Source organism: Schistocerca nitens, chromosome 2 (assembly GCF_023898315.1).
Source record: "Schistocerca nitens isolate TAMUIC-IGC-003100 chromosome 2, iqSchNite1.1, whole genome shotgun sequence".
In the NCBI taxonomy this organism is placed as follows: domain Eukaryota; kingdom Metazoa; phylum Arthropoda; class Insecta; order Orthoptera; family Acrididae; genus Schistocerca; species Schistocerca nitens.
In genome coordinates, this window is record NC_064615.1 from 260,840,344 (window position 1) to 260,867,709 (window position 27,366).

The 27,366-nt window shown below is 37.7% G+C and overlaps 1 protein-coding gene across 1 annotated transcript in view; it reads left to right on the top strand.

The window, feature by feature from the left end:
• LOC126235992 (sialin-like) overlaps window positions 1-27,366 on the top strand; it is a 192,194-nt gene that overhangs the window by 133,058 nt on the left and 31,770 nt on the right. Inside the window, exons 3-5 of the mRNA XM_049944988.1 lie at window positions 8,998-9,169; window positions 17,877-18,110; window positions 22,913-23,087. Of these exons, the coding sequence (XP_049800945.1) occupies window positions 8,998-9,169; window positions 17,877-18,110; window positions 22,913-23,087 (581 nt within the window). The remainder of the gene's footprint in view (window positions 1-8,997; window positions 9,170-17,876; window positions 18,111-22,912; window positions 23,088-27,366) is intronic.

Below are 27,366 nucleotides of genomic sequence, written 5' to 3' on the forward strand. Positions count from 1 at the left end.
ATCTCCCTCTCCGGAGATCAGATAAGGGGTCTTGAAGCTTCAGATAATTTAGAACTGAGCTAATCTATGATGTTCTCATGGTAAATTTCAGTGGTTGTTACCCGTTGCCTTCCACTGACATGCAAAACTTGTCTCGTCACCGACTCAGTTTCCCGCTGGGGTTACGCAACCTTCCACATAGTTGCTCGGCTCAACAGGGCCACCACTTGTAGATAGGAAGTTGGAGAATTGACGTGACAGAGGTTAAAGGAGCTCTATCGCTGAGTTCTTGTAATCGCATATCAACCCCATTTTTACTTGCCAGAGTCTCAAGGTGTTCGCAGAGACTCCCCCAGGTCATTTCCTGAGTCCCTCGTACTCGGTGAATATTGCTGAAGTCGAATCAAAAACAACTAGGAATATGAGTAACTTAGAAATACATATCCTCGGTTTAGTGAAGCAGCTGAATTAACGAATGCGAAGCCTCCGGTCCAGATTGTATACTAGCCAGCGCCATACCTAGCAATCATATAAACTGAAGCGCGAAAGAAATTGGTATAGGCATGCGCATTCAAATACATTGATATGTAAACAGCCAGAATACGGCTTGCGGTCGGTAACGCCTATATAAGACAAGTGTCTGGTGCAGTTGTTAGATCGGTTACTGCTGCTACAATGGAAGGTTATCAAGATTTAAGTGAGTTTAAATGTGGTGTTATAGTCGGCGCACGACAGATGGGACGCAGCATCTCCGAGGTAGCTATGAAGTGGGTATTTTCCCCCACGACCATTTCACGAGGATACCGTGAATATCGGCAGTCCGGTAAAACATCAAATCTCCTCCATCGCTGCGGCCGGAAAAACATCCTGCAAGAACGGCACCAACGACGACTGAAAACAATCGTTCAACGTGACAGAAGGGCAACCCTTCCGCAAATTACTGCAGATTTCAATACTGTGCCATCAACAAGGTCAGCGTGCGAACCATTCAACGAAACATCATCGACATGGGCTTGCGGAGCCGAAGGTCCACTCATGTACCCTCGATGACTGCACGACACAAAGATTTACGCCTCGCCTGGGCACGTCAACACCGACATTGGACTATTGTTGATTGGAAACATGTTGCCTGGTCGGACGAGTCTCGTTTAAAATTGTATCGAGTGGATGGATGTGGACAGGTATGGAGACAACCTCATGAATCCATGGACCCTGCGTGTCAGCAGGAGAATGTTGAAGCTGGTGGAGGCTCTGTAATGGTGTGGGCGTGTGCAGATGGAAGGATGTGGGACTCCTGATACGTCTAGATACGACTCTGACAGTGACACGTACGTAAGCATCCTGTCTGATCAACTGCATCCATTCATGTCCATTGTGCATTACGACTGATTTTGGCTATTCTAGCAGGACAATGCGACACCCTACACGTCCAGAATTGCTACAGAGTGGCTCCAGGAACAGGAATACATTAGTCCTAATAATAAATTTTATTGGTTAACACGAATTTCGGTTAAGGCGAATTATGAACTCTTTTTCAGTCCCAAATGTAATTAAATTTTATTTTAACACAAACTTCGAATGTTACAGTATTTTTGTTCGAAATAGTTTGCAAGAAATGTAACTATAGAGTTAACTATCCATTGTTGACTCGTTTCTACCGTATTGTAGGTCGGGAGCTGCGATTATCAGCGTGTACGGTACACTTAACCAAAGATTATAAAACTATGTTTTACATATATTTGCGCTTTGTCACTCGTAATGAAAACAAAATAAGAACTAATACCTCCAACAGCAAAGAAATAGTTCCATGGGAGAACTGGACCGATGTAAACTTCTTTATAAGCAAGGGCGATAATCGAATTTTTCGAGTAAGATCGATGAATTTATGAATTATAGGTTAGAATAAAACGCCTGAATCAGCGATATAAATTCCAGGATGGTAGGTTCGATACGTTGACTTTGCTGGTTACACATTCCACAAAGTCATTAATTTCGTCTTAGAGCTGCTACAAATATTTGTTTCTAATCTCGATGCGCCTGGGAAAACATCATAGGTCAATATGCTTACACAGTATTTAGTACAATATTTATTTGTCTCGAATGGAGAGTATGAAAATATAGCTCACCAAAGAAAAGAAAGTCACATTTTATATCGAAACAGAACACGAACAGTATGGAATACGTGTATAGGTAAAACTTTGCAAAACTGTATCATGAACGAACAGAAATATCTCACGATATACACGAAACTCACAGAGGACTACAAATGGGAAGAGTACAAATACAGAGAGATCAGTCAACGCACACTGCAGTTTTGCAGCTATTGCAAACTGATATTCGTGTGCAACATTTCTTGCAAAAAAGAAAAAAAAGAAAAAATGCTAACACTCTTTCGTAACAGACGGGCTAATCACTGTCGCGTTCACCGGTGCCTTCGCAGCGGCGAATTATGTTTTACATTACGTTTCAAAATAAGTGTACTGTTTTCAATCTCCGGTGCGGGCTCGGACCACTCGGTTCAAAAAAAAATCTTACCTCGGAGGTGCCGAAATGCCGTTCCGGCCCAAATTAAGCGCTGTACTCCACTATTTTACTCACATTTTGACGATCCCCCTATCTTCTGAAGGAATTTAGTCCGTGATGCTTAGAACTTTTCGTGTTACTTTGAAACATCAGCCAATCCATGCAGTGATCTTTTGTAATGCGAAGGTCAATGCTGAGTAACGATAAATATTTAAAATATAAAATTACCCTTAAGAAGATATGTCCTAATAGATGGTGTTCAAGGTATGACGCTTTATCGGCTACAAAGAAAAATTATTCATTAGTTCAAACGGTTCAAATGGCTCTGAGCACTATGGGACTCAACTTCTGAGGTCATTAGTCCCCTAGAACTTAGAACTAGTTAAACCTAACTAACCTAAGGACATCACAAACATCCATGCCCGAGGCAGGATTCGAACCTGCAACCGTAGCGGTCTTGCGGTTCCAGACTGCAGCGCCTTTAACCGCACGGCCACTTCGGCCGGCTTTATTCATTAGTAATGAAAACTTTGTACCAGATAAATTTAATTTTCACTAAAAAAGATGAGCGTGACGAACGTAAATGTATAATTAATACATTAGAGAACTGCGATTTAATAGTGTCTGTCGCCTTTTTTAATTCATTATTTGAAATAATTAATCCAGTTTCTAAGGCTCTACAGCATGAAAATAATGACTTACAGAAAGCTAGTATTTTACTAAGTAATGTTTTGAATAGACTGAGCGAAATAAGAAATCAAAATTCATTCCATGGTTTGCTAGACGAGTTCAGAGACCTAGCAAAAGAGTGGGGGGTAACAACTGTTTCTAAAAATAAAAGACGGAAGGTAACGAAGCAATATTTTGATGCGTTATCAGAAGATGAGAGAATTTCAGACCCGGAATCGTACTTCAAAGTCAATGTGTACTGTTGCTGTTTAGATATATTAATTTCTCAAACTAAACAAAGATTTCAAAGCCTCTTTTACCTTAGTAATACATTTGACGTGTTACAACCTGAGGAACTTTTACCATTTTGAAATGAAATAATAAAAAAGAAGCGGGAAAACTGACTGCTAAATACAGTAAAGACATGTCATTTGATCTGTATGAACAATCAATTTCTTTGAAAATGTATTTAAAAACTAAAATTCAGAAAATCCATTCTATTAAGGCACTCACGGGATTATTACTGATTAAATTCAGTAGCCTTAAATCCAGTTTTCCGCAGATAATAACAGCATGTTTCCTATTTTTGACCCTTCCTGTAACAACTGCAACAGCTGAAAGAAGTTTTTCGGAATTAAAACTGATTAAAAACTCTCTTAGGACTTCTACGAGCCAAGAATGGCTTTCAGACTTGCCTGTGCTGTCTATACAGGCAGAACATTTCGAAAAACTAAAATCGTCTTCAGCTATGGATGATTTAATAAGTAAGTTTTCCGAAAAAAGGCGAGAAAAGTATATATTTAGCTTACTTGGCTCCTAGGAGCATTAATTGTAAATAATTACTTACCTATGTAACCTACACTTAATCAATAAATATTTATTTTATTCAAAATGAGAGTTTTTGTTTCTTTTGTGCAAAATTTTTACCCTCCATTTGAGCTTCGTCTCAGTCGTGTAAAAAGGGCTCGTCGAAGGCAAGCTACGCCACTGCGTAACACAAAATGTTGTGGAACTCATATTCAAAGAAATGTATGCCACGTCTCGTCGGCATCATTCATCAAGCCCACCAGGAGTGCTGTTATAGCTGCTGTACATAGGGATACTGATGTCAGTGTGCGAGAAGTTGCTGTAGTCACTAGTGACAGCTTTACATCTGTGTGGCGAGTAGTAGGAGGTAGTAGGAGCCTGCAACTTCCTAGGCGCCCCGCATCGGCTAAGAGAGCATCTCTGGAAAGTCATAAAATAAATTATGTTCATAATACCACAGAAAGGGTAAAGTTTCTTACGTAGACATGTTTATATTCAGCCAGTTCTAAGATGAGGCTATTAACATTTTTTACCTCCGCAATCTAAAACAAATGGTCAGATGTCCATAAAAACACGTAACACTTGCAAAGGAATGTTTGCTCGTGACAAAGTTATTACAACAAACAAGGATTTATTGTTTTAAATGAAAATCAAATTATTTCTTCCGTTGTTTGACATATAACGTGTTACTTGCACGCCAGTAAAAAATGTACGTTGGAAAGATACATGATAAATAAAGCCAAAGATTGTGACTGAAAAACAATGAACACATTATTATATGACGTCACATTTCTGCCAATGAATTTTGCAAAGAGTAGGTTACGTTGGAAGTCGGAACAATTTGCATCACTTCGGTACACGCTGCATCACTGATGAACTCATTTCTGTCAGTATATGGGGAGTAATCGCTTTACACGCAGCACTAATTCGCTCTCCTGTTTCTCACAGTCGTTGGAACCTCCTTGTAATCCACATGTCTTACACAATGCCAGGAGCGCCAGATCAGGCAATCATGCTGGGTGCCTCTGCATAGGACTGCCTCTTCCCTCCCACCGGTTTGGAAACAAGTGGTTTAATCCGTCTCTTGTTACTGAAGAAGTATGGACAGGACACGCATCATGTTGGTATCACATCAATTGACGACTTGCAAGGGTACATTTTCTAATGACAAGGATGAAGTATTTATCAGAAAATATGTGTTTCTTCCCCATTTAACGAAGTAAGACTGGTCATGCACTGTTAGATTATGGCATATCACACATACTCCACTGTTATGGATTGAACACGTTACGAAGTGAAGGTGCGGTTTCCGTTGACAAGCAGCCCATGTGTCTCAAATTTACATTCCTGTGATTTCTGAACGTGACCTAATCAACAAACAAAACTTATCCGCAGTACTTCTTTACAAACAATAAGCAGTCTGTGTACTATGTTAGGTTGAAATCCAGGAGTTTAGGATGAGATGTGGAACACACACATACACACACAAAGCCATTTATATATATCTCTACGCCTATGAGACCGAGTACTCTGTCATTAATGATTGTAAGGAAGTGCAAACTGGCAATATGAATCAAAATATTGTTCAGAGCAGTAATGGACGTATACACAGAAAACAAGGACGTAGTATGCTGTAAACCGATCATCATAAGAAAATGATGAGCGCGTAACGCACAGCACAAAACGTACCCTTATCATCGTACTTGACAGTACTCGAGACAGTTTGGCTGCAGTCCCACGTGAAACGGAAATCCAATGAGGTTACAGAAAACGCGGAAAATACATAGTGCAATGTTTACATCAGGTTTATTCTTATGATGAACGTATTATAGCACCACGTTCTTTCGCTGAGTAATTTAATTTATCACTGCATAACTCGGGCCTGTTGGAATATGCAAAGAGATTACGGAGTATCGTAACGGTCACTGCCGGCCGCTCTTTCGCAGCTAATCGAAATTCAGATACGATTATTTTTAATATTATTCAACCGAAATTCTACCACTTTTCCACTTAAATGTCATAAGGGGTTATGGGCCCTATATAGCTCTGAACGGTGATTTTGGCTACAACAACGCCGCCAAATTTTTGGTCATTCCCGTTGTACCAGGCGGTTACCAGCGTCTGTGATCCTTCTTCGGCCTCCCACCCCAGGTCCCAGATGGATTTTCCCTTTCTATGGGTGAGACTGCCTTGCATTCATGACGTGTCTTCTCTGTAAACACAAACTCTCTTGTAGTCGGCGACAACAGCTAATCAAACTACTGTTTAGTCGTCAAAATTAATTATCACTTGTAATTTTTGGAACAGTACTACCTCCCTGTGTCTGCTTCTGTAACTCAATGGTCAGCGTGCCTGCGGGCCTGGGTTCTATTCCTGGTACTGTTAGGGATTTTTCCTTGTTGGGAGGACTGGAAAGGGGTGCGCTTAGCCACAGGATGCTAGCTGAGGAGCTACTTAAGCGAGAAGTATCGGCTCCAAGGTCTGGGAAGCTGACAACTTCCAGGAGAGCAGTGTGCCGACCACACGCCTCTCCGTACCGCATCCGAATGACGTCATTCGCTGAGGATAACACGGTGGCTGGTCAGTACTGATTGGCCCAACAGGGCCTTTAATGGAGTTTTAGCTCTAGATTTAAATGCCACCCTGTACTCCAGACTGCTCAAATTCATTGACTACGTAGCAACAGCGAAAGCGCTTATACCGAAAGACAGTCTCAAGATTTGAAAAAGTCTGGAACCTCATACATGCGTGCAAAGAGAGATAAATCCTACCACTACAAACAGTGATCAGGGTTTTTGGAATAGTAATATTTAAAGTAATTCTTTTAGTTTCTGAGAAATTAAGAGCAATAAATGACTTCTGTTCAGATCGAACTGTAATCATCTACATCTATACCTACATGTATACTCTGCAAATCAAATTTAAGTGCCTCGGAGACGGTTCATTGAACCACCTTCACAGTAATTCCCTATTATTCCAATTTCGTACAGCGGGTGGAAAAAACGAACACCTATATCTTTCCGTGCGAGCTCTGATTTCCCTTATTTCATTATGATGATCTTTTCTCCCTATGTATTTTCGCATTCAGAGTAGAATATTGGTGCTTCACATTTCGCGAGGAGAAAATGGTTCAAATGGCTCTGAGCACGATGGGACTTAACTGCTGAGGTTCAAAATGGCTCTGAGCACTATGGCACTTAACTTCTGAGGTCATCAGTCCCCTAGAACTTAGAACTACTTAAACCTAACTAATCTAAGGACATCACACACATCCATGCCCGAGGCAGGATTCGAATCTGCGACCGTAGCGGTCGCGCGGTTCCAGACTGTAGCGCCTAGAACCGCTCGGCCACTCTGGCCGGCGTCGTGAGGATACTCCGCTGAAACGAAAAACGCTTTTGTTTTAATGATATCCACCCAAAATCCTGTATCACTTCACTAACACTCTCTCCCGTATTTCGCGATAATACAAAACGTTCTGCTCTTCATTGAACTTTCTCGATGTACTCAGTCAATCCTCTCTGATAAGGATTCCAAACCGAGCAACAGTATTCTAAAAGAGAGCGGACAAGTGTAGTGCAGGCAGTCTGTTTAGTAGGCCTGTTACATTTTCTAAGTGTCTTGTCAATAAAATGCAGTCTTTGGTTAGCCTTCCCTACAACATTTTCTGTGTGTTTCTTCCAATTTAAGTTATTCGTAATTGTAATTCCTAGTTATTTAGTTGAATTTATGGCCTTGATTTATCGTATAACCGAAGTTTAACGGATTCCTTTTACCACTCCTGTGGATAACCCCACACTTTTTGTTATTTAGGGTCAACTGCCAATTTTTGCACCATACCCATATCTATTCTAAATTGTTTTGCAATTTATTTTGATTCTGATGACTTTACTAATCGATAAACGACAGCATCATCTGCAAACAACTTAAGACGGCTGCTCAGATTGTGACCCATATCGTTTATGTAGGTAAGCAACGGCAATGGGCCTATAACATTATCTTGGTGAACGCCAAAAATCACATCTGTTTTACTCGGTGACTTTCCGTCAGTTAATACGAACAGTGACCTCTGACAGGAAACCACAAATCCAGTCACATAATTGAGCCGATATTCCATAAGCACGCAATTTCACTACAAACCGCTTGAGTGGTACAGTGTCAAAAGCTTCCGGAAATCCAGAAATCAGAAATACGTAATCAATTTGAAATCCCTTGTCAATGGCACTCAACACTTCGTGCGAGTAAAGAGCTAGTTGTGTTTCATAGGAAGGACTTTTTCTAAATCCATTTTGACTGTGTGTCAATGGAGCAGTAGTCAGCATGGCTCACTATTTCTGCAGGTGACTTCCATCAGCTAGTTGACTCCATACCACGTCGAGTTGCTGTACAGCGTCGAACAAAAGGAGGTCCGTCAAGATATTAAAAGATATTCTGTCACTTTTGTCACCTCAGCGTACGTCTTGTGACCCATTGTGTTCTGATCTGCCTGCCTCGTTACGACGAAAGTCTACTGTTGGCTGTTCCATTTACTTTTCCTTGCTTGCTATCGCACATCTTTTTTCAATTGGTATTACACTAGTAAACTGTATCATTTCTTCTTACATGCATAAGATATATACATATTTCTGTATCTGTCAGATTTACTTTTTAATTTCCTTATTTTTTTCCCTTTTAACATCCAAGACAATTTACCTCAAAAATTCCAATCGGTCTGCTCGCTGTTTTCACCAATCACCGGGCTCCCTGAAACATTTCCTTATTTGGTTATTCCGCAGATGTCGCTGCACCACAACATTGTGCAACACTTCACCATCGAAAATAAATCAGAAAAAAAAAATCCGCTGGATGAAGTATGTTGCGCATTTTCGGTTCAGTTACAGATGCGTTGAAGTGGTTCTTTGCAATGTGCTTACTTGAGCTGTATTTTTCCATTCTGTCTAGTCATTAAGTGAAGCGCACACACAGAGAGCGCAAGAACCGTTGTATAATTGGAATGAAACGTTTTTTCCCTTCTTTTAGCGATGGCCTGGGCCGAGGATACATGTGGTGGAGGCGAAGACGTTTTCAACTGGCATTCCTGTGCTTCGTTGGATTCGCAAATCTCTATGCTGTCAGAGTTAACATCAGTGTCGCCATTGTCGACATGGTGGCTAACCGTTCAGTTAGCACAGAAAACAACACGGTGACATATGTGAGTTATTGCAGCTACATCATAAAATTCTTCTCTTTTCCCTTTCTGTGTGATCTGCATTTGACATGACTCATTGGCCTGTAACTAAATATCATGCTAAAAATTTAGGAGTTCTTAGTTTGAACTACATTCTTTACTAGGTAATTTGTCATGTAACCTGACTTTTGCGTCTAGAAATGTGTTGTTTCGCGAGAGAAATAAGAGTGCGCGCAGAATTAGGTGACCGATGCGCAGTGACAGTTTTCGTCCAAAGCGCTGTGCGAGTTCATTTGTTTGTTCGGAAGGGGAGGCCGACACTGTCTTGCCATCATTCGGCCGGTCGTCAAGGACAGAATCGAGACTCACGCCCTGCAATTTTTCTCAAACGATTTTACAAAAACCATTTAGTAAAAAAATGTGTATGTCAGGTTCATGATGATGTGCCCATCATTTCTTTAATGCTCATAATTACTGTGATATTTTCGTGGAACTAATACACTGCGCGAGATTCGTAAAAGTTTTCAACGAGAAATGGGGGTCGCTACGGTTTTGCGTTTGGTGTGTACTACATAATATATTGGTATGTATGAAGTTTAACTAACATATTGAATTTTTCTTTAGACTTGGGTTTTCTTTAGACTTGGGTTACTGTTACCAATCTCAAGAAAACTGATCTGACATAGCACAATCATTTGCGATCGCGCTGCACAAGCGACAAAGCCGGAGTGTAATATCCGCAACAATTCTTATATTTCATTAACGGCTTGAGATATCAAAATGAGAGAGAGTCGCGATGACCAGGGGTACCCAAAACAGAGTTACAAACTCAAGTTCCAATGAAATACAATATTGCAGTACTCAAGATAAATACGGGTAATCAGAGTCATAAATAGCTTTGAATTATGACATAATCAAGTACCTTGAGGACCAAAATCAGTGTGTGAAATCAGAAGTGTATACATCTTGTTATACTGTCTGTACTCATAAATGTCTTCCACACTATTTGCTAATTGTTCATACAAACTAACCTATGTACATAGAAGCCTAGAAGATTCATTTACCATTGATAAAAAAATACATAATATATTGGGAAATTAATCCCCCTACTTGAAAAAACATACATTTATGTGTAATAATACTGTCCATAGCAGTGACTGTTTTTCTAAACAAGTAGTTCCATGAATTCTTCATATAGGATAATTTCTTGGCTAACAATTTACTAATTTCAGTCACAACACAGATGTAGTTAACAGATGCTTGAGTACATTACCCAGCACCTATGATCTCTTGTAAGTTGATGGACCAGCAATGGTACAACCATACAGGAGTGTGGGAGTGGATCCTCCCACATCTTTCAGTTTCCTCCCTAGATTTCTCATCACACTCTCCAAAGGATAGATTACTTCCTGTCTGGCATTCATATCAAATCATGCAACATTGTTTTCTGTGCTAAGTATGCTGTTTAATACCTCCCTCACATCACACGGCATATGCTCCGCCTATATACGGAGTGTACATAAAGTCCGAGAACACTTACAATTATTTATTGCACAAGAACTAAACATTGTACAGATATCATTCATATTGCATTTTGAAGAGGAACTCTGAACATTTTTTTTTTTTTTAAGAAACATTCAATATGCGAACCACGAATGACCCGGCAGACATCAATATGGTAATCAAGTTCTTGCCATACCCGTACCAGCTTGGCATCGTCAGCTGTGGCAGTCACTTCCCTTATTCTCTCCCAGAGATCTGCTACATCACATGGTAGAGGCAGTACATACACCAGATCTTTAATGTGTCCCCACAGAAAAAAAGTCACACAGCGTGAGATCTGGTGATCGGGCAGGCCATCTCATGAAACAGCTGTCTCCTTCTATAGCATGACCACCATGTTTGTGTCTAGCACTGATTATTGGCAAATTACCAAACTATGCTGTGGCGGTATGCATGGAAAAAAAAACCTTTCAGGGTTTCTCTTCAAAATTACATATGTATGATATGTGTACAATGTTTGGTTCTTGTGCAGTAAATAATTGAAAGTGTTCCTGGACTTTATGTACACGCTGTATATTTGGAAAAAAAAGCCAAGTATACAGGGTTTACATCAGAAAGGATTAAAGTGTTCATATATGAAACTTTAATAAACAGAGCTAAATGCAATGAAAAAATGAACTAGTAAGGTGATACACACAGATATACTAAGATACTATTTCTAATTTTAACAGTAAAAGATATGAAAATTTATTATTAGATCTTAAATGGCATTGTCCCATTTCGAAACTGTAAAAGGATCTACTCATTTAGTATCATGGCATATATGTATTAAATTCTAAAGCACAAAACATAATTATATAGTTGTGTGAACCTGCAAATATAGTGTAGCATAGATTTAAACTCAGTCGATAGACAAGACAGAACTTTAGAAATTAGATCAACTTACAGACTACATTCCTGACAAACAAAACAGAACTATATATATATTTGTATGAATCTGCAAGTGTAGTGTATATTCTCTTCCAGGCCAGAGGTCACTATGCATCCATGTTCAAAGATCTTGTTTTCTATGCAAAAAGTTAACAGTACCTGAGATTTCAACATTTTGCTTTGCTTATATGTAGCTCCTCTTATCTTTACACGTATAATGGACATTTCCACAAAATTCGTACTATACTTGATCTAGTCCCTAAATTGTTCAGATATACTACAAATCGGGCTACAGGTATCAATAAAACAGTCACCTTCCCACTGATCAATCTTACTTCTAATATAAGGACACCCAAAATCTGAATCATCTTCTCTGTTGTCAGTCACTTCATGCTACATCCACACTGTCTTCAGAGTTTTATCAACTTCACTGGTGTAGTAACATGATTCACAATTTCTGTCGCACTTCACCTAGTATAGACCGGGAACTGGCTGCTAGGCATGCCCAATGTGAACTGACTGGGCACAGCCGGTGCTGCCCGAGTTGTTGTTGTTCCGCCGGCAGAGGGCGTGGCCGAATTCTCGCGTGCCCTCTGGTGGACGGGACTTTACTTGCGGCAACTACTATCCGTGATGCGCCGTGCCAATGTGCACCTCCCGCGATCTTTCTGGTGGCTACTGCACTCCTCCTCCTTCGGGGGGTGAAGCCACTGCGATCCACTGCGTCGGAAGGTGGAGTATCGTGCAGTAGCGATGACCTCCACATCCATTGGAAGGCTGGAGTCGGGGGGGATCTGCCAACCCTCGAGCCGGAACCTTCGAATACGGTTGGAAGTGACCCACACGAAGAGGCCCCCGTCGTCCCACCACTGGAGCCCGGGACAGAACGGGCGACAAGCTGTCGAACCTCGGATCCCGGTCCACGTCGGGAGGGGCAAGACCCAGTGGCAGGGACGATGAGGAAGGGACGACCACAGGGGAACCAGCCTGCTGCAACTACTGTCCGTGACGCACCGTGCCGATGTGCGCCTCATGCGATATTTCTGGTGGCTACTGCAACTTGTATCATAGCATTACTTTGGTTACTCATGTTGTCAGGTAAAGATTGAACACAATGAATAGATTACATGGCAAAACTATCACCAATTCTTACATAAGAAAAACAACACATTACTGTCAAATTTAAACTTCCTGCTTAGATTCTTGTTCATTTCATTCCATCAATTTGGATACAAAATCTGACTAATCATAGCTAACTTGTTCCAGAATGCACATTTATCTATGTTATCATCAGTATGGTCCCAAACAAACTTCAAAAAGTTTTCACCTTTATTCTCCAGGTTCACAGATACCTCATCTTTACTGACTGGGTCACCACTCTGCGTAACATTAATGAAAAACTGTTTTGCCTGGAATGGTATTCCATGACTGTCACTTACAACACCACATACATCACTTACCTTACCTGTATTGTTAACATCATTTTCAAATAAGTCTGAAACTTCATTATTCTTAAACACCAAAAATACCTGATACCAACTTCTATTCCTCCAAAATTACTTAATCAACAACATCACTAACAATACAACTCTCATCTCCATCAGTCACGTACTTCACCTACATTCCTTTGCAATAAGCCACTAGTCTCAGACTCACCAACCTCAGTTATTTCACAGCTCTCATTCACATCTACATCAAAAATATCATCTAGTTCAGATCCCATAAAAAAAAAAGACATGTTCCACATCCACGAGGATCTCCTCAGCACGGATCTATGGAATGAAAAACTAATCTAATCTATCACCTGATTTACGTACATCGACAACACTGTTTTCCAACCAAGAGAAGAAATCGTTAGTACATACTATATCAAAATTCTCACTATTCTCACATTCTGGTTTGTGATTAGCATCTACATCACCATAATTAAACTTAGTGACCAAAACTTTTGAGCAAAACATTAATGAGAAATCTGATATTCGTTCTGTTCAGTTTCAGATACATGTGCCATATCATTAACACTGTTATTATTACCTAATTGCAAGAATAACTTGGGGGTCCTGTGTTTGTTGTGTTTCCTCACCCCAAAACTATGGACCTTCATTGACGTGAACTGCCATTTCCTAAGTAGTTACTTCTATGATTGTTTCTTCTATTAAAATGCCCATGGTTATCCCCATTATTCCTATCCTGATGATGATCTAAAGTTCTCTCTCTATTAACACTTTGATCCTGATAAAAGTTATCATTATCTCTGTTTCTGTAATTACCCACATTGTGATTTCTATTATTCTGATTATTATGGTACATAATTCTTTCTGCTGCCCTATCCAGCCTATCAACATATCGTAAAAATTGTTCAAGACAATCGTCAGGTTCGTGTACTAAATCCCACCGCAACCTTTCTGGTAATCTCCTCTTAAGTGCATCAGTCAAGGTCATTTTGTCAAATGGTTTGTCAAGGTGTGCTAAGTTTTTAAGTTGGTTCTTACAAAACTCTTTCAAAGTGCCGTCCCTACTCCTATAATTAGGACCATTCAAAAATTCAATCTTGATTCTCCCCTGTTCAACTTTTGACCAAAATTATTTTAAAAACTTTTCTCAAAACTCTTATATGTTTACCACTGACGTAAATTTAAATTTACCCATGACAGAGCGTCGCCTTCAAGACATCTTTTAACAAATTTAATGTTTTGACTATCATTCATGCCTGACACAAAACTATCTCTACAGTGGTGCAGTGTGGTAAATTATCTGATGAAAAACTTTTGATAGGAGTGTTAGACCATGCAGTGCCATTGTTTGCATAAATTTCCTGAACTGCTGAAATTTTTTGATCTAAAACAGTTGCATTAGTTTGCATTTTGTTTTCAACAATTAAATTTTTTTGGTTTAAACTAGCGATATTTTGTTCCATTTTTTTCCGCTGTGGCATTCTCTTCAACTCTGATCTCATCAGCATTCTTTAATGTTTCACTGACTCATCTACCAACTCATTTTCCAAAGCAATAAACTTATTTTCTAAAACATCAACTTTTTCATTCACACTCTTTAACCCATGTGACAACCCATTTTTTAGCTCTGAAACTTGATTAGTAAGTTGGTCCATCTGATCTTGTACTTTGTGTACTTTGTCATTGTTATCTGTCTTCATTTCCTCTATTTTTGCCAAAATTAACTGAAAAATATCAGTTTTTACTGTTTCTTTACTGACTATGATTTCGCTCAGCTCAGACATGTCCTGACTGGATCCTACAGATTTCAGTTCCACCTCACTCCTACCCTCATCTCTATTCATTTTGTTAACAAGTGCACAAGTCAACAAACAAATTAACTTCACAAATAGTTTGTACTTATCTTTCTTTTTTGATGTACTTGGTTGTAGTTGTAAAGTCCTCTTTCATTTGACCCGGTCTGTCATTATTGGTACCACATCTTCACTGTTGGTATGATGTGCTTTATTGGGCAGCATTCGGTTTTCTTGCATCGTGTGATCAGAAATTTATATATACATAAATTGTAAATGAACTACGTTCTTTTCTGCAACAGATAAAACTACATTATTAGTCAATTGATCCTGTACAATGCCCACACTTGTAATCTACTCCTCCCTCCTTTCTTGTCACTACTGTCATTGATGGTAAGTCTTTTCATAAGATTTGAGAGGAATGAGATTTACAATAAACTCTTTACTTATCTTTTCTCTCATGGTTGGCTCCAGTTCTTCATGTCTAGGCGTCTGATTCTTGAAACTGAAATTTTCACATTTTAGGTTCTCATGGTCCAATTGATCTAAATAAATTTGAAGAATATCTGTGCAGACTTCTTGTTTTTCTATGTTTATTTGCATCAAATTTTACTGTATCACACTGTCTTTTGAATTTTCACATTAACAAATCCAAAATTACATTGTTCATCCAAAGTACAAAAATACGTCCGATCACATCAGAGGCATGTTTACTACTCCCTCACTCTGCGGTAATAACAGTATTCCAAAAGGTTTACAATCTTTCTTGCAAATGAATTTGTATCAGTTTATTCTTATTATTTGATAAATGAATCCAGAAATAAATATAATAAACAGTACTAGATTGTGTAAAATGATAGAAATTTTAAGTGTGCCAAATATTTCATAATTTCAAATGTTTCTAAAAAAATAATTTTAACTGTACATCCAAAGCTAGTACACATCAACTGTAGCAACGAAAATAAAGTAATTCCTTTTCATAGATTTTAGCTCATAATATAACATATTGTATATAAAATTATATGAAATTTTTCAGAAAAACAGCTGAGACAACACTAACCTGTCCAAAATTCGAGAAATATTTCTGGTATTGACTACTTCTGTTGAGGAAAAGTATTGCTAGAGGAGGGTGTCCCTTTGCACTGTGGAAAATACAAGACCAACAATTTCCTATCAAACCCATTACCAGCATCTAGTTTGTTCCAATGTTGGGTCTGCATTACAGCATCATTGTCTGTATTACCATAATGACTGTGGAAATGAAATTGGAGAGAGTGAAACACAGTGTTTGCACATAACCTACAACTCTTGGATAGTACCAAAAAGAGCAACTGAGCTTAACATTCCCATCTGACACTCAGGTCACCATCAACAGAGCTATATTCTCTTATTTCATGGCATACTGTGGAAATACTTGAGCTTTAATGCTGCAGTAGGTCCACAGTCCAATGATAAGAATTATGTGTTAATCCATTTTCTCATCCTAAAACATCAAATACTGACTGATAAAATTTCTCTCACCATCAGATTTTGAGAGATTATCTCCAGTACACCATCACTCTACCAGGGTGTCAGGCTGTATTAGCAATAATACCACCAGAGATGGTTTCTCTTTATGGTTTCATATACTCAGTAAAAAAACACGAAACCAGGCTACGTCAGCTGGCCTGCACCACATCTCATTTTCTTGCCTTTTTTTGTTTTCCTAAATCACACCAGGAGAAGGGCAGAATGCATTCCTCGTTGCTTGTTCTTTGTTTTTAATGCTATTTTCATTAAGAGGGTGATGCATCTTAAGAAAAGAATAAGGACTTTAAAATTTTAAAACCCAAAAATGTATTGAGATTAAATACGCAATTCACAACTAGCTTATTCTAGATGGAGTACAAGCTCAAATGGGTTAGAATGCGAGAATGAAGCAACCACAGCCTTTTAGGGAACTAACTTAACATTATCGTTACATGAACCACAAACAGTCTAAATCAGGCATGTTAAAACAACAAAATTGCTTCATTGTTCTGAAAGTATAACATACAGTTGTGATGCAGCCTTCACAAGCTTAGTTCTGTTTGTTGGGCTAGGGCTTGTAACAAATTAATATATCTCGCTTTGTCAGAGATCATTGCAGATGATTAGCACTGCTTCTGTTTCATATTTTTCAAAATAAATGAAGCACACAAAGACTCCTTCTACTATCTTTTGTGTGGTGATTGTCTTCCTGTGGAGATGCATTTGCTTTTTCTCTGTAATTTTTGTTATGATGATAATGTTATTCAAATACATGTATGTTTCTATTTAGAGGCAACTCATCCATATTCCTTTACTAATGATGTACACACAGTTTGTTCATCTTTTAGCTATTTAACTGCATTGGGAAGTGAATGGTTTGGTGGCGTTTTGATTGCGCCCCATCACACACCATCATATACACATGTGTTTTTACAAGTTGAACCTTGCAATCTAAATTTCTTATTACAAAGTCTGATTACTGTTTCTGTGCAAATAATTTGTTGCACTATACTTCATATTATCAAGGGCTGCCATCACCAATGTTTTCCACTCCCCAACGATGACTCTGCATCTGACTCTAAAACAAATCTGAAAATAACAGATAATGGAGCCATATTTGGCTCAGTAGGAGTCTTAATATAAGTTAACATTAAAACTCTCATCGTCTATGTTATATATATATATAACAGGCTTCTGCTGTGGTCACGGTGTTGTGTCCCACCTCTGAATAGTTCGCTTTTGGATGATTAAAGTTCATTCATTTTATTATGCATTCATTCTTTGAGGAGTCCATTGTAGTGTAGTCTTAAATATTAAAATTAAATACAATGTGTTGAACTATGTGCCATATTACTCAGTTTAAAAGAAAACACACAAAGTTATTGACTAGAAATTAATCTTTGGCACGTGCAGTTACCATTTGTGTTATTCAGCTAACAACTGTAATTAATTTATTGACACAGTTGGGCAATCTCTTAATGGAGTATTGTGCACTGAGCATGAACCCCTCATAAAAGTTTCATAGTAAACTGTTTGTTTCAGGAGCAAGATTTTCCATGGGACTCAAGAGTGCAGAGCCTAGTGCTGAGCATGTTCTTCTATGGCTATGTGCTCACACAGCTGGCAGGTGGCTGGCTAGCTACTCGGTTTGGTGGTGCTAGACTCGTAGGGATAGCAGTTGCTGGCTCTGTACTGTTGTCAGTTTTCACACCACCCCTTGCCTATTCCAGCTTATACCTGCTGATGGCTGCTCGTGTCCTTATGGGCTGTTTTCAGGTTGGTCTCTAGTCTGATATAACTGGAGAACGAGTCATACACCGTCACACACACACACACACACACACACACACACACACACACACACACACACACACATTGTGTTATAATTAGTTTAATAATGTATTCATCATTCCTGTAGGAACACTATGTATGGAGCTGAAGCCTACAAGGAACATGAAGAATACATCATTATCGTCAGCTCCCTACATACTGCTTCTATGGGGGTCATGTATACAGTATTAGACTAACTACAGCACATACAGAGGCATTTAAACTGCCATTCTCTATATAAGATTGGAACAGGAAGAAACCCAAACATGAGATACCATGGTAAGTACCCTCTGCTATACATTTCACAGTGGTTACTGAGTACGTAGGTAGGCGTAGATGTAGTCTGTAATGTAAATGATGCAGAAAATGTAGTCCCATAAATTTAAGATGTTCTACTACAGTGATTTTCAGTCATCCTTTGCTAGTAAAATGTAATTTTTACGAGGGTTGGTAACATCAACACATAGCTTAGAGAGAACAGAATGTCATTGAACCAATATTCATGACATAGAACCCTCATAAAAATTTCATTTTACTATCAAAGGATGATTGAAAATCACTGTAGTAAAACATTTTGAATTTATGGGACTGAAGTTAGATGGAATCCTTATTTTATAAAACAATCAGGATCTTGTGTAAAATTTGGCTGTTAGTGTCTTTCCTACTGTGTGAGAAAAATCTCTGTATTCACTTAAACAGACACAGTATACATTGTATCAAAAGAAAAATTTAATTGAGAAAACTAAAAATTATGACAGTGTTACCCTCAGAAGGTGAAATATACAGTTGCACTGCTTTTTTCCAAGATAATATATTTGATGGTATAATTTTGAGACAACTCTGGTATTCACAGTGAACATTCTTAGCCCAGCAAACAGCATTCTGAGTAAATTGTATAAGTTCATAAACTCACGAACTTTTTGTAGGCCACTCTTTAAGTACCATGTAAATTAAAACTTGACTGTCTGTGTGTGTATGAGATTTGTAGTTTATAATATGGACTTAATTATTCCAAAGTATCTGCTACATTCATTCAGTGGACACTATAGAGAAGCACAATTTGCCCTTGGATAACATTTCCCTACATGTTATAAAGATCTGAACATGCTATTATGCAAGATTTATTTTAACTGGAAATAAATAGTAACATTACAAATTGCAACTTCTGTTACTTCTGTTGATGACTGGTTTCAGTTTTATTAACCATCATCTGATCACAATTAATTAACCCATAACACAGTGTTTGGAGCTGCTGTCTGCTATCAAAAGGCAGCTATCACCAACTGATTCCAAACAGAACAGAAAGATATGAATAATGAGTATCACATATTCAAATCTACATTAAGAAGCTTTCTAGTGGCACACTTCATTTGTTCTGTTCAAAACACAATCATGGCACTATGGAGTGCTTTGTTACATGCATGTGGGTGCACACACACACACACACACACACACACACACACACACACACACACACACACACACACACACACACAAATGAGAAAAAGAGAGAAAGAGTAAACAAGCTATTTTAACTAAAATCCTTTACAGAAGAAAAGAAATAAAAGATAGATTCCTCAGTGCTTTCTCTGTACTCATAAACTAAGTGGCAGAAGTATAATTTCTAGTTATATAATGCAGTGTTTAATTTTTATGATGGCTGTAAAGAAATTAGATTGAACATAGTTGGTAGGTACCAAAATTGTGATTTGGTGGTAGTTTTGCGGTAAAAACTGGTAGTGTATTGTGCTGATGGTTTCATTTTGGCATACAGTCATTTCCTTATGTGTCACTTTTTGACCCTTGGTGACATCATTCACTAGACTGACTCTGTGAAGTGGGTTTCCACACTCATCCCCACACATGGGTGTTGGTAACAATACAGGTTATAAATACTTACGTCTTGATGACATGTTTGTCCATTTCCAATAATACTACTGTGTATTGATGCCACTGATGAGAGTACACCATTCCACTACTTTTTTCTTGTCAGTTTATTTCATGGGACAAATTCATTTCAACAAATAATCACCTGAAAGTCCACCAGACTGGTTTCCACTATGGACCAAATCAGCTGACTTATCCCACATAACATGAAACATTTTGACCCATCGTACTGTCCTTCTGCATAGTAGCATATCAATCCTAAACAACTCTTGTAATCTGGTGTGATACTGCTTTGTATTTTGCCACTGAGGTTTTGAAAAGGTGGAGAAAGTTTATAAAATAATTCTTTGAGTTACCTACACTTAGCTGTTGTTTCTGTTTCACACATAATTATTATTTAGAAGCTTGTAGTATATTTCATACAAAAGAGTACTTGCATCAGAATGAACTATAAATCAAAAAGGGGATAAATAACAAGCCATCTGTTGTTAATTGATGCACTGTTCATAAACAATAAGGGTACAGGTTACTTCACTATCTTTCAAGTCCCTACTCCTCTTTCAGTTTAACAGCAGCTGCTAATACACACAAAGACTTCCAAAAACAGCCATCAATGGCCATGGTGACAATGAATGCTTTCGAGTGGTTGGGCAGGTGGACAGATGTTAGAAGAGAAGAAAAGAAGTGTGGACTGGACAAGCAAAATATATACCCGGTAGGGAGGAAGTAAGTAATGGGATAGGAGACAGAGAGACAGCTGTCTTTCATTGACAGTGGAAGGAAAGATTCAACAAGCTAAGTCACAAAACTGAAGCAATGGTGTATAACAAAGAGAAAAAGAGATATTGAGAGACAAACAGAGAGAGAGAAAGGTAGGGACAGTAGTGAGAGAAAAATGTGGGGGAAAACGCCATGCAAGGTCTAGATTTGATATTGATGTACAGGAGGATGTCCTATATCCTTGTAAACGAGATCTACAAGTGAATAAAACTACTAGAGGAAAGGATAAAAGTAAAGGATTGGAAAACGGACTAAGAGAGTTTTTGGCAATGTGCATTATGAGAACAGAGGATATGATGGAGGGTCAGTTTGCACGTGTGACCTTTAAAGGAGCTGGTTCTGGATGGGAGCCCCATAGCTGAAGCAGCTCTTGAACTCACTAATGTTGGGTGTTCTGACATATCCTCCTGTGTATAGTAAAATATGTTCTAGAACAGTTCTATAAAAATAAAAAAAAATATTTTAACACATCATATCATGACAAGGGAAGTATGTAAAATTTTAAATAATTGCCCGTCAGAGAGCAGAAATATTTTTAAAGTCTTAATTACAATATTTATTTACATATTGGATAAGCAGCCATTTATTTTACATTATTCTCTAGATAGTTCTGTGATGCGGATTTTAACCAAAAGATTGTATTAAATAAGTGGTCTGACATTAAAATGAATAAATAGACTGAATTACAATATGTTCACTGGAAATGTTCATTTCTACATTTTTGTAATTTAGTTTTTGGAATGAGACAATGAATGTTGCCATTTGCAAGTCATCATTATACTTAAAATAATCTTAAATAGCCTTTAACACAGGTGAAATTAAGAAACATGAACATAAAATGCATGTAAACATAAAAATATGAGAAATCGAGTATTCAAGTAATTGTACATATGTATGATATATTTAAATTGAAGAGTTTTTATCTCCTAGTCTCATTTGAATCCAGTGACAGGTATTTCATTATCTAGCTCTCCTAACTTGACAGTTACATATCAGTCTGCAGCATGTTCAGCAACTGAGCAGCCAAGTTTGTAATTAGCTGCAATTTGGAACTTGCCATTCATGTGGGCAGATAGCTGAAAAGTTGTCATGCCTATGCTAAATGTTCCACAGTAATTTCAGCGTAGCATGTGACAGGTCTGCTTACAAATGTGCTCCTACAGTTGATGGGGTAAGAAATGCCTTTGTGGTGTGGCTGTGCAATTACATACAAAATTGTGTAATTAAACTGGGTACCTTACAGGAGAGTGAAATTCTTTGAATGTGTTTACTAAATGGCTTTGACAGAAGCACTTCACAATATTTGGTGACATATTTTATCCTGGTAATATCTCTTTCTTTGCACTCCCAAGTAACAACTTAATCAAAGTACCTTTGATAATTATACTTTAACAATTTCAGAGAGGTTTGTATAGAAGCTTGATCATCTTGAAAACAAAGCAGAGTAAGTATAATTAAGACATCCTACTTATGTTAAATGTATTCCTATTAAGGAACTTTGTGGGAAGTAGAACCCAACGAGTAATTTCATAAAAAAAACTCGCACAACAAATGACCTTAAACTTTTAACTAAACCACAGAGCATTTCCTATATTTCATGCATTTGCCATTTTTGTTTTTCACTTAAATTCTACAGAGAGATTTCTTATTGTTGAGATGCACTGTAACAGAGAGTATCACTTCATTTAGCTGCTGTAATATAATTCTGATAATATGAAACAGACATAGAATCATGAGAAAACATTTTGTTTCGTTTTAAATTTTTGAATAAATAAGTGCAATTGGCTGGTACAGAAATTATAGACTGTTTTACTTACAGCTTTTATTAGTAGGTTCAGACTAATTCTCTGTTTTGTTCCCAAAAGCTTGGGATGAATATAGCTCACTTTAAAAATAATGACAGAACATTCTACAACTCACCTTACCATCAAAATGTTGATAAGTAGACAGGCATGTAAAAATTGAGAATAGCTGCTGAGCTACCAAAATTTCAGTCTTCTTCAGAACATAGTATGTATTTCATGTATTATTCGGAAAACTACTCTCACAAACATTACTTTGAAAAATTATTTTCTGTGCAGGGAATGGTAATGCCAGCAATGAATGAAATGTGGGTGTATTGGGCACCAATTGAAGAACGATCTCGTTTGATTACAATGACTTTGTCTGGCTGTTCATTTGGTACTGTAATTGCAATGCCAGCATCTGGAATCATAGCTTCTTCACTCAGTTGGCCTTTTGTGTTCTACATATTTGGTATGTATGTTGCATATTTCCAAATTAAGAATGAAAGCGTGAGTTCGCAGGGAACTATCTGAAGAAATTAAGTCAGATTAACAGTGACACATTGCTAACACACACCACATCAGTCCAGAAAGTTTTGAGATTGGATTAGTAAAAAATAAAGAAAAGTTATGATAATGGTTTCAGTGCTTCATATGGTCTATGCAGTCTTCCCCCACTTGAGTACAATGTGCAAAATGTACATACAATCATGTGAAAGTGTCAGAAAAGACCTCATTTGGGATATTGTTTAACTTGCATGTCACATTCACACTATCTTTCATCTTTGTGAACCTTCATAGACCAACCCAGCACATTGTCATTTTCTGGTAGATTTGTATTGATAATACTAAGTCTCGTCATATGTAATGATACTTTCCCAAAAAGAATTGTCTACATTTTCTGCTTCAATAAAGTCACAGCAAGCATCCATGAATTATTCATTTTGTTTGAGAGTCAGTGTGTGTAGGACAAACTTTGCAGCCCACTTTCCTCTTGACAATGGCTTGAACACTTGATTGACAGATCTTCAGTTGATTGCATCATTGTGATTCATGGCAAAACAACATCGATACAATACAGCTGCATTTATACCACTTAACACTGCCTGCTCACAACTGACTGGTTGAATGCACATCTGTTGTTTACAGTTGTTAATTCAAGCTGCCATTATAATTATTATACTGACGTTACAGATGCCAGGAATAAAACCAGTCGCAGAACTTTTGGATGGTCAGTGTACATCCTATGATAAACACAGCAACATTTCAACATGACTGTAAAACATGAAAGGAAGCATTGTAACAGTCAAAATTATGTATTCCTCTGCTAACTGAAAACAACTGAGGAAAAATTAAAGACAACTGATTTCAAGTTTTCAGTACTAACTCTATTTTGATCACAGGAAAATTTCAATTTTTGGAAGACACCTACTGTGGCTACTTTCACTTAAGTAGTACTAAGTATTTGTCTTTTAAAAAAATCTACACATTTTGTTTTGTTTTTGGCAGTGGATACTTTATTTAATAATATGTTATTGTTTATATTTTAATGTAAGAGATTGCAATTACCATGCTTTCAAGAGTACAGAATGATATGACTCCTGCTATAGAGAGATAGTTTCATGTTCCAATGTACCATTTTGCATGATAGATCATACTAATCAACTGGTGTTTATTGAGTCAATTCATCTTGTTCTGGGTCTCCCTCTTGCCCTCAAATTTGGTCTCCATCATTCTTTGTGGTATTCTATCTTCCATTTACTTTACAAAGTGTTTGAGAAGGTGATGTATTCTAGAATAGTGTTTCACCTTGTTGTTGTTGTTGTTGTGGTCTTCAGTCCTGAGACTGGTTTGATGCAGCTCCCCATGTTACTCTATCCTGTGCAAGCTTCTTCATCTCCCAGTACCTACTGCAGCCTACATCTTTCTGAATCTGCTTAGTGTATTCATCTCTTGGTCTCCCTCTACGATTTTTACCCTCCACGCTGCCCTCCAATACTAAATTGGTGATCCCTTGATGCCTCAGAACATGTCCTACCAACCGATCCCTTCTTCTAGTCAAGTTGTGCCACAAGCTCTTCTTCTCCCCAATTCTATTCAATACCTCTGCATTAGTTATGTGACCTACCCATCTAATCTTCAGCAGTCTTCTGTAGCACCACATTTCGAAAGCTTCTATTCTCTTCTTGTCTAAACTATTTATCGTCCACGTTTCACTTCCGTACATGGCTACACTCCATACAAATACTTTCAGAAACGACTTCCTGGCATTTAAATCTATACTCGATGTTAACAAATTTTTCTTCTTCAGAAACGCTTTCCTTGCCATTGCCAGTCTACCTTAGATGCCTTAGATGTCATCAGCAAATCACAGTTAGCATTTTGGAAGTGTTGCTCTACTGAGAAAGCTATTTATATATTTAGTCACCAAATTTTACAAGCATTAAATAATAAAATAGTGCCTGTTCCTATTTTCTGCAAACTGTCTAAGGCATTTGACTATGTGAATCACAGTATTCTCCTAGGTAAATTGAAGTTTTATGAGATTAATGGTATAGCCAACCGATGGATAATGTCATATCCACCCAAAAGAATGCAGAAAGCTAGTAAGTCAGTCAGTATAATCTGGGGGTGTAATTCTGACTGGGGAGAAATCACTTAGGGGGTTCCCTAAGGCTTAATCTTACATCCACTATTGTTCCTCAAAAATGTAAATTATCTTCTGTCTAATATACAATGAGCAGAATTAGTTCTTCATGCAGATAACACCAGTATTATAAACAATCCAAGCCATACAGAAATGGGACAAATGGTAAAAAATATTCTTAAAAGTATCAGTGGTTTTTTGTGAATGGTCTCACCCTCAGTTTCAAAAAGACACTACATATTCAGCTCTGCAGGTAGTACACAAATGATACCTGTAACACATGGTGAGGAAGTAATAAATAGGATGGAAACTTCAAAACTTTTAGGTGTCTTTATTGCTGAGGATTTAAACCAAGAAAAGCACATTTTGGAATTCCAAAATCAACTTAGTTCTACCACATTTACACTTAGAATCATTGCAAATCTTGGGGAGAGACAAATCAGTAAGCAGACATATTTTGCATATTTTCATTCAATAATGTCGTATGGAATAATGTTCTGGGGTAACTCAACTTTAAGAAAGAAAGTTTTCATTGCTCAAAAATGTGCTGCAAGAATAATATGTGGTGCTCACTCACAATCATCATGTAGACATCTGTTTAAGGAGTTGGACATTCTGACTACTGTGTCACAGTATATTTATTCCCTCATGAAGTTTGTTGAAAATAATCCACTACAGTTCAAAAGGAACAATAATGCATGTAATTACAACACCAGAAGGAAGAATGACATTCATTACTCCATGTGAAGCTTGTCTTTAGCAAAAAAGTGGCACGCAATGCTGCAAGAAAAATTCTTGATCACTTATCCAGTGATATAAAATGTCTGACAGACAGCAAAGTAAAAACTCCTTATACTCTGTAGAAGAATTTCTGTTATTTTAATGCGTAAAAGTTGGTAGGTAGCAATTGCTAACTCACCATCTGTATTTTTAAAAATAAAATAAAATAAAAATGATCAGCATGCAGCCATATTTACAGATTAATTTATGATGTGAATGTAAAATGACTTGTTCCGCATCATGTGATTTATCATTAAAATGATTAATGGAACATGAAACTAATTAACTAACTAACTTCAAACCATTTTAACCTGTTCTTCTCATTTCCCTCATTCATATTTTCTACTCCAGTTTTGTTCCTAACATCTTCGTTTCTCATTTTGTCTCTCCTTGTTTACCCTGTGATGCTTCTTAAGAATCTTGCTTTGCAGTCTTGGATTTTTCTCTTTCCTTCTTGTCATTTTGCAGGTCTCTGATGCATGTCAGCAAGGGTGTAAAGTACATCTTGTAGAGTGCTTCTTTAGACTACCTTGGTGCCCCTCATTCCAAGACTAATCCCTCACACTTTGGTAAAATGCACTGCTCTATTGTATCCTTTTGCTAACTTCTACCTCCATTCTTCTGTATCACGCTTTCTAGACATTTAAGGTTATAAAAAGATTTCAGTATCCTTCCCTTTAATATTAATTTGTCCTTTGCCTTCTCTGTCTCTTGTTGGCAACATAGTCTTGCTTTTTTCCACGTTACATTTAATTCCATATATCTTGATGTTTTAATCTAAGATTTCTATTTATTCGTATACATCCTTACTGTTTGTTTCCCACATCACAATAGCATAGGCAAAATTCAGTATTTTCATGTCTCCTCCTTTATGAGATTCTTCTGTCTCTTTCACAATTTCATCCATCACCATTATAAATAAAAATGGTGATACCACATGTTCATGTCTCAACCCCATAACATTCCTAAACCAATCAGTTCTTCCGTCTTGGGTATGGACACAGCTGAAGCTTTTGTCAGACATTGCCTGAAGAATTTCAGTTGTTTATTTTCCAACTCACTTTCTCTCCCTGTGTACCATACATTATGGTTTCTTCGAAAGAATAACTGGTCAAATGGCTTCATGTGCTCTGTAATTAGTCTAATATAGTCTTTGAAACTCCTGCACCATTGAGACAGTGGCTGCTGCACTAGACTTATAAATTCCTAACTTATTATCACTTCTTAAAACTTTGTAAGCAAGCTTTCACAGAATAGTTGATGTCTGTCCTCAAGCACCTGAAGTTCTGTTTTTCTACTTTCCCACGATGCTCTGCTGGGGATC